The following is a 13435-nucleotide window of genomic DNA, read 5'->3' as shown; positions in this document are numbered from 1 at the left end:
TGTCAATATCCTCTGTTCGGAATGTAATTAAGAAATGGCAGTCATCAGGAACAGTGGAAGTTAAAGCAAGATCTGGAAGACCAAGAAAAATATCAGACAGAACAGCTCGCAGGATTGTGAGAAAAGCAATTCAAAACCCACGTTTGACTGCACGATCCCTACAGAAAGATCTGGCAGACACTGGAGTTGTGGTACACTATTCCACTATAAAGAGATACTTGTACAAATATGGTCTTCATGAAAGAGTCATCAGAAGAAAACCTCTTCTACGTCCTCACCACAAAAATCAGCGTTTGTACTTTGCAAATGAACATATAGACAAGCCTGATGCATTTTGGAAACAAGTTCCGTGGACCGATGAGGTTAGATAATAACTTTATGGCCGGAATGAGCAAAGGTACGTTTAGAGAGAAAGGGCACAGAATTGAATGAAAATAACCTCTGTCCAACTGTTAAGCATGGGGGTGGATCAATCATGCTTTGGGGTTGTATTGCAGCCAGTGGCATAGGGAACATTTCACGAGTAGAAGGAAAAATGGATTCAATAAAATTTCAGCAAATTTTGGATGGTAACTTGATGCCATCTGTGAAAAAGCTGAAGTTAAAGAGAGGATGGCTTCTACAAATGGATAATGATCCTAAACACACCTCAAAATCCATGGTGGGGATTACATCAAGAGGCGTAAACTGAAGGTTTTGCCATGGCCTTCATAATCTCCTGACCTCAACGTAATTGAAAATATATGGATAGACCTTAAAAGAGCAGTGCGTAACAGACAGCCCAGAAATCTCAAAGAACTGGAAGACTTTTGTAAGGAATAATGGGCAAAGATACCTCAAACAAGAATTGAAAGACTCTTGGCTGGCTACAAAAAGCATTTATATTAACTCTGCAGGGTGCCCAAACTTTGGCAGACGCCATTTTTTTGTTTTCTGTAATTTTGAAAGTGTAAATGATGGAAATAAAATCTAACTTTTTTTGACATATAAGAATGTCTAATCTGTAATTTGATGCCTTTGGAGATTTTGCCATCTTTCCTTGGCTTCGTTATGCACATTAATACACATTTTTACCTGGGGTGCCCAAACTTCGATCCCCACTGTATCTGTATATCAATACAGATTGATTCATTTTGGGTACCTCAGTTGTCTGGGTTGCCAGTTGATGTTATGACCCTGATATAATCTTTCATCCTGTCCACTCCCCACTCCAATGCTCAGTCGGATGCTCAGTCCAACTAAAATATCATCCTTGATAATTCCTGATGAAGTGGGCACAATGAACCACTAAACGTGTCGATTTAGGTCTGGTCCCACCACAGGATCAACATGCAAGATATCTGTGATCAAAAGTGTTCTATAGATATAAAGAACATGTTGAAGTGTGTAGGTTATGAGGGTGTCATATGAAGGATCATATATTTTTACATACTGTTTATACATTTAATTTGGTTTGTAAATAGATGTTCTATATGTCTAGGTCTAGAGTCGTGTTACTAGGCCCCATAGTGTAAACAAGCACTTTATTACTTTTTTTATGTGGATATGATCATTTTTTAACTGATAAATAACATTTTACAATGTGAAGATTGAAGTGTTTAGTTAGTATATTGGATTCAGCACCTGCTGTCTATTGTATCTTAGCGTTAGTATGGGCGTTGGACTTGCGTTAATACATTTTAGTATGGGCATTAGACTGGCATTTCACAAGCATTAATGATGAGTTAAAAATACTTCCCAAATGCCCTATGGGTAGTTGTGAAGCATTTGATGAGCGTTAAGCCTTAGGCTAAGTTCAAACTGGCATTAAAAGCAGGTGTTTGAGAGGCGTTAAAAACGTCCCTCAAACGCCTATGCACAAGATACAATAGACAGCATAGAGTACTGTTCACACTATCAAAACATGTGTTTGAAGCCTTGTGTCAAGTCAGGTGTTTAAAGCTTTTCAACGCCTCCCATTCAAACCTATGATAACTCTTCACAAATGCTCTAGCAGGCTTGTGGAGCAGTTTTAACAAACCTAAATGCTCATCAAACACTTTAAAACTGCCCATAGGGTATTTGGAGCGCATATTTAACTCGTCATGAACACTTGTAAAATGCCAGTCTAATGCCCATACTAAAAATCATTAACGCTAGTCTACCAAGAGTCTAAAGCACATACTAACGCCATAGGAGCATTTGTTAAGCGTTAGAAATTTAGTCAAGTGTGAACAAGCCCTTAAAGTCTCAATACCCACAACGTAACAATATGAGGAGATCTTTCTGAAATTGTTTTCTGTTTTACAGCTTACACATTCTAAGCCGCAGGCACAGAGGAAGTATGCCTGTACATTAAACTAGAGTGAAGATGGATCAGCCTGCCTTGCTGTTGTGGCTAGGTTCTGCTTTAGACATATAAAGGTATGATAGAGGGCCAGAAGCAGGCTGTACCCACTTGTTTACAGCATGTAGAATGGTCTGTAAATGAAGGAGAGAATCACGTCATTTATCAGACTTCCCCCCATTCATAGATCATGTCACAAGCAGTGTAATTAATGCACTGACTTTGTTAAGCCCTTTAACACTTAAAAAACACACAAGCACATATTCTTTACTTGTTTTGCAGCCTGACTGCATAACAATATTAAAATACATGGCTTCATTTGGGCTTTTAAAGGATAAGATAAAAAAATTAAATGATAAACATTCATACTCACCCATTACTTTAGTGTCCTTGTTATAACTGCAGCTGACCCAGAGCTGATCCATCATGTGACTGCTAATTAGTCATATCTAAGTATATGCTCCCAGTGGAGGACCTTTAGCTCCAAACTTAAACACATCTTAGCATTTGTACACGTTTTGCATTGTTTCTGTATGAAATGACCAACAAACCCATACAGTATATTTACCTACAGTTACCAATTTCACCAAACTTTCAAAATGATTCACATGACATCAGTGACATCCCTATTCTCCAAATATTACTTTTTTTGTTTTTTGCAAATTTTACTTTACTACTCAACAAAAATATTATAATTTACAAAGTATCTTACATACACTTATGTCACTTGTGAAATATAAGAGATAACCTTAATATTTAATATGATATTTATTGATGATTCCATTGAAGATACTTCAATCTAACCTTCTCTCCTACTGCTTGGCCCTGCAACTGGAGATTCAGGGGCACCAGAAGTCCTCTCTGAAGTAATACTCTGACTAGATAGATCATCAGACCATTGAATTGAGCCATCACCATGTTCCCGGTCAGGCTCTGGGCTTTGATTAGAATCAGGCATGGATTCAAATGCGCTATTTTCCTCCTCATCATCATCTTGAGAGGAGAAAACAGTACTTTCAGAGATCCTGGCACTGTCCACAGAAGAGAAACGTGTGTGGCTCGAAAAACGGTTGTGACTATCATAACAGGATGGACTATAACAAGAGGTACTATAGCAAGAGGTGCTATAACAGGAAGTGCTATAGCATGAGGTGTCACAAGTGTCACAGTCATGGTCCCCATGAACCCTTGGACTAGAGTCACTTTCGCTTTCAGTCCTAGGGTGTTCTTCATCTACACAGAGATGGTTACAAACAGGAAGGTGATCAGAAGAAATATCATGGGGTAAAGTACTTCTACTGTTTTCTAGGTCATCACCTTCATCGGCTACAATGTCAATAGAAGGATCAGCTGCCACGGTTTCTGTTTCGCTCACAATGTCTTTCTCGGATGCCTCTTTCACTGTTGACTCTTCATCCATATCTGCACTGTTTTGATCATCTTCTTCTTCTTCTTCTTCTTCTCCATCTCTGACCATCTGAGCAGAAGGCAGACTATGTAACAAGTTGTGAATCCTTATGTAGTGTGTACGAGGTGTTTCAGGTTCTCCACAAGCTGAAGCAATAACTGTTTCCAGCTCAGACACAGGCAAAGAACATGGTCTGTTTTTTCTTTTTACTGTATTTCTCAGTTTTGGCTCACTGTCCTGCAGCTGACTGCTGTCATGTGACTCTTCTCCTTGTTTCTCTTGATTCTTGTCAGTTTCCATTGGCAAGCTAGCTTCCTCTGCATGTATTACACCAGTGCTCTCTTCTTCATCATCAGCCCTGGAATCAGCAGAACCCTCTACTTTGGTATCAGACTCAATAGATAATTCTGGTTCCTGCTCAGGATCTGGAACACTCACTTCGGAGGGGTCATTTTCTTTTTCTGTTGTACTGGCTACAAGAACTCCAGCACATGTACTTGTGATTGGTGTCTTATGAAAACTATGTTGACTTATTGATCTGCTGTCGATGGCTGGGTGCTTATCATGTCCACTTCTAGAAATGCAATCATTTGGCAATTCTGATGTTGGGTTTTCAGTGGCAACTGATGTCCTTCGCTGGGGCTCATTAGAGAGAACTTCCACTGGGTGGCGCAGTGGACTTTCATTCGGAACTGGGTCAGGATCTGCAGTGATCGAAATATCTTCATCATCTAAAGTATAAATTGCAAATCCAGCATTAAAAAAACAAACAAAAAACAAATCACAATAAAATATTTTTGAATCACAGCAGAAGCATTTAATAATAAGTACTCATTACAGCATGAATTAAACCCATTATTGATTTATATGACTAAATACACATCATTATTCATTATACTACCTCAGTACAAACACAAATTGTTCTCCAGAAAAAAGCTATAAAGAAAGAACATATTAATTAGTATCATGCCACCCATGCATCATGGAAGCTAAAACTTAATTTTAAAGACATAATACTGCTGCCTGGTGTTGGTGATGAATAGTTGTTCATAGAATTGGGTTATGATCAAAGCTTAGGTGTCAAGCGCTCACTTGGTGGTTAACCTTTGGGGGAGTGGATTCGATTTTAAGGGAGACAGGAGGTAACATGCACTTTGAAAATTTAAAATTAGAAAAAAACTGCGCTAAGACAAATTATTTAAATCAGAAAAAACATAGGCAGTAGCACTGGTGGGAGAAACACAAATGTACGTAAATAAAGAAAGAACTGCGCCAAATAGAAATTAATTTAAATCAATCCTCAAAAGGGAAATATATAAAAAATAACTGATAAATTATGGCAATCCCAAGGGTGAGTAATAGTGCCAGTATACCATACAAAACAGAGGACCATAAGTTGTACAGGTCCAAAGAAGTCCAATAAGGTATCCCCGCAGTGCTTGCAAACCGAAGTGCCCACCACCGTAGATAAATTGACCGCTTACCAAAAATAAGCCAAAACGCACAGTCGGCTATGACCTAGCTGCGGGCCTTTAGCTTGTGTACTGTATAGGATGGACCTCAGACCCAATGCGGACACCCTGGACACTCCTCCGGTGAACCATATACTTGTATGCTATATGACAAGCTCCGTAGCGATATGGATCAAAAGTAGGGAGAGGACCATAGGGTGATATCGTCTAGCAAAACATTTATTTATAAAAAGTATCGTACTTACATCACAAATATGTATAAAAGCATAGAAAAGAGTGCTGGCCTGCAAATGCGGAAGCCCTTCCTCGAACGAGCTGCGTGGTGACGTCACAGCGTGCCCCCATACGCGTCATTTGTGACTCTGTTTTTTATGGTATACTGGCACCATTACTCAACCTTGGGATTGCCATTTTTTACCATGCACTTTGCCCTGGTATCTTTCAGCACCAAAAGGTTATCTCTCAGCATAGAAAACTTAACACCTTGGGGAAAATTAATGACAAATGTCTAAGGTATACTTTGTCTCAACTGGGGCACAGCCATTCAGCTTTTAAATCTTCATTTCTAAGCTGAGTGCAAACAATGAACTTTTAACCACTTCCTGCCCACCGGCCGTCATATGATGTCCTTGATTTTGTGCGGGGATATCTGAATGATGCCTGCAGCTACAGGCATCATTCAGATATCATCTTTTTCAGCCAGCGATTCCCTACACCATAACAACAATCATAGCGGCTGTTCCCCTGCTTGATCGTTCTTACAGGAGGTGAGAGGCGATGTCCCCCCTGCCACCGCCCTCCGGTGCGTCTCCGACTCACTGCTGTGATCGGTGAGTCGGAGATCGGATCCGCCGGCCTCGGTTGTTTACCATAGAGAGTCTCTATGATTGTCGGAGGGCGAGCGCAATGTTATGACGTCACGCCCGGCCTCTGCATTCAAACAATAAACGCTGCCTCGCCTGGGAAGCTGAGATTGTTTTTTGTTATTTTTTTTATTTCAGACCTCATAGCCTAGAGGTGAGATGTGGGGTCTTATTGACCCCATATCTCACTGTAAAGAGGACCTGTTTACATTCCACGGAATAGAAATAGGAATAAAAGTGATCAAAAGTATTTATTTTTTAAAGTGTCAAACTAAAAAAAATAAAGTATAATTAACAATAAAAAAAATGTTTTCTTTAAAGCGCCCCTGTCCCCGTGTGCTCGCACGCAGAAGTGAACGCATACGTAAGTCCCGCCCACATATGAAATCGGTATTCAAACCATACATATGTGAGGTATCGCCGCGAATGTTAGAGGGGAGAGCAATAATTTTAGCCCTAGAGCTCCTCTGTAACTGAAAACATGTAACTACTGTAGTAAAAATGTTGAAAGCATCGCCTATGGGGATTTTTAAGTACCGAAGTTTGGCTCCATTCCACGAGCGTGTGCAATTTTGAAGCGTGACATGTTAGGTATCTATTTACTCTGCATAACTTCATCTTTCACAATATGTAAAAACATTGGGCTAACTTTACTCAAAAAAAAATTAAAAAGGAAAAAAACATATATAATGTTTGGGGGTTCTATGTAATTTTGTAGCAAAAAATTTATGATTTTTACATGTAGGAGAGAAGTGTCAGAATTGGCCTCGGTGGCAAGTGGTTAAAGGCTCAACCAAGGAATGGTTAAGATTTGGGGACTCTTGAGGTTAGACATAATTTGTAATTTCTTCAGTCCATGGGGATTTTTCAGTTCACTTTTTTTAGTGGCAAAACCCACTATGCCTATCTTTTGGGGCAAACAAGAACTTTCCTTTAATACATTTATATCTGTTTTTTTTTTACTGAAAGTTTACACAATGGGTAATTGGAAAGCTGGCTGCTTTTGTGGGTTTCAGGAACCTTCGGGTGTGGGTTCAGCTTCTCTGGAGAGCACCCTGGTAATACAAAGTCCATGAGTGCTCTATGCAGGATACTGTCAGCACAGCTTATATTATTTCTACGTATTCACACCTTTTTCGGTTTCTGCACATTCCTATTATTCACTAAGGCCCCTATTTTTTTTATTTTTCTAGAAAATAGTATGACACAGGTAGTGAGGTTACACAAGCAAACTTGGGTCACAATTTTTTGTTATCTATTCAAATTAAGGCTACTGACACACTTTCCAAAAAGGCTGAAAATGCATGCAGGTATTAGGAGACGAATGTAACCCATAAAAAGTCAGCTAACCATGCCTAAATGCAAAAGTTTGCTTTAAACTTTTGATAATATGTCAGATATAACAGAGCATGACTTTAATTTTATATACATTAATCTAAATGATATTTATCTATGCATTAGATAAAACTATCAGGCATATATTACATTAAAGTTCAAGAATCCATAGCAACAAATAGGAAACAATTTTTTATTGTTCTGTCTGCTATAAAACGTATACAAATTAAATGCACTTGGTTTTCAATACACTATTTTAAATAAGGCTGAATATGTTTTAAACTAATTAAAGTTGTGTTCGTATATTTTAATATTCTATTAAGGACAGAACTTTTTTCAAATTATTGAGCAGATTATGCGTTGTACAAAATTAAACTATTAACATAATTAAGAGAGACTGTACCAGGATGTATAGAAGATGTTATTTCAAATCGAAATTGCAGTTGTCCACTAACATGATCCGTTGGCAGCCGGCGTCCTAAGGTGTAGCTAACAACACGATCCCTAAAAGATAAAGGCAAGCATACATTTTACATGTTATTATAGCTTCTTTTTTTTTTCCAGACAAGTGATATACACTATATTGTCAAAAGTATTGGGACACCCTGCCTTTACACGCACATGAACTTTAAAGGGGTTGTAAAGGTTTGTCTTTTATTTTCTAAATAGGTTCCTTTAAGCTACTGCATTGTTGGTTCACTTACCTTTTCCTTTGATTTCCCTTCTAACTGTTTTTTTTCTTTGTTTGAATTTCTCACTTTCTGTTTCTCCTCAGTAAGCTTTCCACCATCATCCGAGCGGTGGAAAGTCATTTAGAACAGCTTACTGAACACCTTACTGAGAAGAAACAGGAAGTGAGAAATTCAGACAAAGAAAACAAAGAAAACAAAACATTTAGAAGGGAAATCGAAGGAAAAGGTAAGTGAACCAACAATGCAGTAGCTTAAAGGAATCTATTTAGAAAATAAAAAAACAAACTTTTACAACCCCTTTAATGGCATCACAGTATTAATCCATAGTGTTCAATATTGAGTTGGCCCACCCTTTGCAGCTATAACAGCTTTAACTCCTCTGGGAAGGTTGTCCATAAAGTATATGAGTGGAATGAGTGAACTATAGGAATATTTGACCATTCTTCCAGAAGCACATTTGTGAAGTCAGGCACTGATGTTTGATGAGAAGGCCTGGCTCGCAGTCTCGACTCTAATTCATCCCAAAGGTGTTCTTTTGGTGTTCTTTTGGGTTGAGGTCAGGACTCTCGCTCATCCATGTCTTTATGGGCCATTGAGGTGACCTAACTACACTGATGGTTACATGAATTTCTAACCATATGGTAAAAATTTAAATAAAAATAAAATTAAAAAAACAGGAATGGATTTGACTGGAACACATTCAACAATAAAAACCTAATCCTTCCCCACTACTAAGATGCATTTTTTGTAGCTGCGCTGGTTCTCATTGAAGAGATATCCCATTTAATCCCAAATGCAGACTGGTGTTTTGTGACATAATTATAGAACCATTAAAGGCAATAATTGTAAAGGCCACAATATAAAGGTGTGTAGTTCACACAGACCATAATACTCACCCAATTGCATGTCTTTCCAAAAGTCGTTGAACTGGCATTGAGAGCTTGCCCAAAAATCGTTTGATAATTGGTCGACTCTTTGCAAACTTATCCTTTACTTCGATTTCCAAGACATCAGTTGGAAGAGATACAAAGCTGAACAACTGCAGAAATATTATGCAATGATGTATTACTATAGTTCAAAATGTTATGCTACTATTGACAAATTATTTTTAGAAAAAAAACTGATTAATTCTGACCTCTTCTAAAAAAACTAAATTACACAGAGGATTATTGCTTTCTTAATGCAAGACTTACTTACCATAACCCAACATTGTGAAGCCCTTCTTTATGGAATTTTAGACTGTATCTATGTTATACAATAGCTATTTCGGATAGGAAAATTCCAGTGGGGCACACAGAAATGTTTAGCACTCTTCAAAGAGTAACAGTTTTTATATATATAATATAATATAATACAATACAAAGACATGCAAGACACGAATGCGAAAGAGTTACTATAATCCTCTGTGCACTGAAAAACAAAATAAAACATATAGTATGCTGTTTTGGTATAAGCTTAGCTTTCAACAGCTTAGGTGTAGTGTTATGGTGTGAAAGGAAGTAATATTACACATTATTTTCTAATAACTCTATAGATATGTTATGGCAGACCAGATTGTGTGCCCTGATGGAACTCTGCCCTGGAAATATGGTTAGAACAATCAGCACCCTTATCCTGAGTACCAAACACAGGAACAAAAATTGTTGTACAGGATACTGTTTTGCAATGTTTTAGCCACCGGGTACAGGTGCAACAATAAAGAACTTCCAAGCAATCCTTCAATATAAACAGCTCATTGGCAAAATAATTCAATCAATGCTAGAATAGCTGGTGTCTACTATTATTGCATGCATTGCCCCATATATAGAGGGGAGGGCTGGAACAAACTGGAAGACTCTGGCTTCCCACAGCGTAAAGCATATCTACACCCAATAAAAATATGTATATATTGAATCTGTGCTCATCTGCAGGGCTCCTCTCTTCTCTCCATTTTTTTTCAGGCGTTGCTGAGAGCAGCAGAAGCCATGGCTCCTGTCACTGTCAGTCAAATGTAGTGAGGAGGGAGCATGGGACGAGCCACACAGTGTGTCAATAGATGCACAGAGCCCAGCTCAGGAGCGAGGCTACACTTATGCCACAATAGAAAGTGGCTTCCTATGGTCGCACACGCAGAAAAGGAGGAGCCTGGAGTGCCGGCCGGGGACCTCATAAGAGAAGGTTTGGGGTTGCTGTGTCCAAAACCATTGCCCAGAGCAACAGAAGGTAAATAAAACATGCTTATTATTTGAGAAAGAAAAAACGAACTTGACAATCACTTGAAGTTATGAGTTCTATGTTTCAAGTTTTAAATTCCATGTTTCAAATTCCATGTTCCATGGTCTATGTTTGGAGTTCAATGTTCCATATTCAAAGTTCCATATTCAAAGTTCCATGTTCTGAATTACATTTAACATAATCCATGTTCCATGATCCATATTCTGAGTTGCATATTCCGAGCTCCTCGTTCTGTGTTCTACATTCAGGGTTCCAGTTCCATGATCTAATTTCCATTTTTCACATTCCAAGTTCTATATTTCAAGATTGGCATTACAAGTTTCTAAATCCATGTTTTATATTTGGAATTCCATTGTTCATAGTCCAATTTTCTTATTCTGAATTTCATATACAGAGTTTCATATTCAATGTTCCACATTGCAAGTTCCATGTTTGAAATTCCATACATATAAGTCCTGAGTTCCAAGTTTTAAATTCCATATTCCAAATTTAATGTTCCTTTAAGTTAATTTTCCTATGTTTGGTGCTCCATGTTCCATATTCTGAGTTCTACGTACCCTATTCTGAGTTCCTTGTTCTTGCCTTATTTTAAATCTCATATACAGACTTCCAAATTTCACATTCAATGTTCTGTGACCCATATTCCATATTCTGGTTTCCATGTATTGTTCCATTCTTTACATACCAAGTTCCTTGTTCCATTTTCTGAGTTCCATGTTCCACATTCTGAGTTCCATATTCTGAGTTACTGCATATAAAGTTCCATATTTCCAGTTCCATGTTTTAAACTCCATGTTCCATTTTCAAAATTCCCTATTCTGAGTTCCATATTTCTTGTTCCAAAAAAGTTCTAAATTTCATGTTTCAAGATCTATGTTCGGAGTTTATCATTCCAAGTTCCATGATCCATATTTTGATATCCATGGTCCATGTTCTGAGTTGCATGGAATGTAAGTAAGTTATTTACTTTTTAACATATTTGAACGAACATTAGATCTTCATTTAACTACATGACCAGGGCATTTTGTGCTATTTAGCACTGAGCTACTGTAACTGGTAATTGCAAGTTCATGCAACGCTGTACACAAAATTTATGTCTCATTTTCCACACAAATAGAGCTTTCTTTTGGTGGTATTTGATCACAACTGGATTTTTATTTTTATCTAAACAAGAAAAGGCTAACAGTTGTTTTACTTTCTGTTATAAAACATATCCCATCATTTTTTTTTTTTTTTTTAATTAAATGTCTTTATTGATTTAGACCACAGTGTATTCTGCTACATGTCTTTGGTAAAAAAAAAAATCCCAACAAGTGTATATTGATTGGTTTGTGTGAAAGTTATAACATCTACAAACAATGGTACATACAGTATCTCACAAAAGTGAGGACACCCCTTAAATTTTTGTAAACATTTTATTATACCTTTTCATATGACAACACTGAAGAAATGACACTTTGTTACAAAGTAGTGAGTGTACAGCTTGTATAAAAGTTTACATTTTCTGTCCCCTCAAAATAACTCAATACACGGCCATTACTGTCTAAACCGCTGTCAACAAAAGTGAGTACACCCCTAAGTGAAAATGTCCAAATTGGACCCAATTAGCCTCCCCGGTGTCATGTCACTCGTTAGTGTTACAAGGTCTCAGGTGTGAATGGGGAGCAGGTGTGTTAAATTTGGTCTTATGGTTGTCAACCCAAAAGGAAGCCTTTACTAAAGATGATGCACAAGAAAGCCAGCAAACAGTTTTCTGAAGACAAACAGACTAAGGACATGGATTACTGGACCCATGTCCTGTGGCCTGATGAGACCAAGATAAACTTATTTGGTTCAGATGGTGTCAAGTGTGTGTGTGGCAACCAGGTGGGGAGTACAAAGACAAGTTTGTTTTGCCTTCATTCAAGCATGGTGGTGGAAGTGTCATGGTCTGGGGCTGCATGAGTGCTGCCAGCACTGGAGAGCTATGGTTCATTGGGGGAACCATGAATGCCAACATGTACTGTGATATACTAAAGCAGAGCATGATCCCCTCCCTTCGGAGACTGGGCTGCAGGGCAGTATTCCAACATAATAATGACCCCAAACACACCTCCAAGATAACCACTGCCTTGTTAAAGAAGCTGAGGGTAAAGGTAATGGACTGGCATGTCTCCAGACCTAAACCCTATTGAGCATCTGTGGGGCATCCTCAAATGGAAGGAGCGCAAGGTCTCTAACATCCACCAGCTTTGTGATGTGGTCATGGAGGCTCGGAAGAGGACTTCAGTGACAACCTGTGAACCTGTGAAGCTCTGGTGAACTCCTAAACTGACAGGCCTGGCAAGGAGAGCATTAATCAGAAATGCAGCCAAGGGGCCCATGGTAACTCCAAAAATGTTGCATAAATCCACAGCTCAGGTGGGAGAATCTATCCACTGGACAAGTTGTGCACTCTACAAATCTTTATGGAAGAGTGGCAAGAAGAAAACTATTGTTGAAAGAGAGCCATATGAAGTCCCATTTGCAGTTTGCAAAAAAGCCATTGGGGGACATAGAAAACATGCGGAAGAAGATGCTCTGGTCAGAGCCCAAAATTGTACTTTTTGACCTAAAAACAAAACGCTATTTGTGGCGGAAAACTAACACTGCACATAATCCTGAACACACCATCCCCACTGTGAAACATGGTGTTAGCAGCATCATGTTGTGGGGATGCTTTTCTTCAGCAGGGAGAGGGAAGCTGCTCAGAGTTGATGGGAAGATGAATAGAGCCAAATGCAGGGCAATCTTCGAAAAAAAAAAAAAAAACAGTTTCCTCAGTCTCATGTCTGCAAAAGACTTGAGACTGAGACATAGGTTCACCTTCCAACAGGACAACGACCCTAAACATACAGCCAGAGCTACAATAGGATGGTTTGGATCAAATAATATTCATATGTTAGAATGGCCCAGTCAAAGTCCAGACCTAAATCCAATTGAGAATCTTTGGCAAGACTTGAAAATTGCTGTTCACAGACGCTCTCCATCCAATCTGACACAGCTTGAGCTTTTATACAAGAAAGAATGGGCAAAAATGTCACTCTCTAGATGTGCAAAGCTGGTAGAGACATACCCAAAAAGACTTGCAGCTGTAATTGCAGTGA

The 13435-nt window shown here is 38.5% G+C and overlaps 1 protein-coding gene across 4 annotated transcripts in view; it reads right to left on the bottom strand.

Annotated features, from left to right (window-relative positions):
- The window catches only part of HECW1 (HECT, C2 and WW domain containing E3 ubiquitin protein ligase 1), a 418742-nt gene that overhangs the window by 104553 nt on the left and 300754 nt on the right, over nucleotides 1–13435 (bottom strand). For 3 of the 4 annotated variants that reach the window (XM_040353252.1, XM_040353251.1, XM_040353253.1), the window contains 3 exons: nucleotides 8993–9135; nucleotides 7808–7908; nucleotides 3131–4465 (listed from right to left, as the gene is read on the bottom strand). In XM_040353252.1, coding sequence (XP_040209186.1) covers nucleotides 3131–4465; nucleotides 7808–7908; nucleotides 8993–9135 — 1579 coding nt within the window. The remainder of the gene's footprint in view (nucleotides 1–3130; nucleotides 4466–7807; nucleotides 7909–8992; nucleotides 9136–13435) is intronic. The other variant, XM_040353254.1, reaches the window with a different exon arrangement.

This window comes from Rana temporaria, chromosome 5, assembly GCF_905171775.1.
Source record: "Rana temporaria chromosome 5, aRanTem1.1, whole genome shotgun sequence".
In the NCBI taxonomy this organism is placed as follows: Eukaryota; Metazoa; Chordata; class Amphibia; order Anura; family Ranidae; genus Rana; species Rana temporaria.
This window is presented reverse-complemented; position numbering and strand designations above follow the sequence as displayed.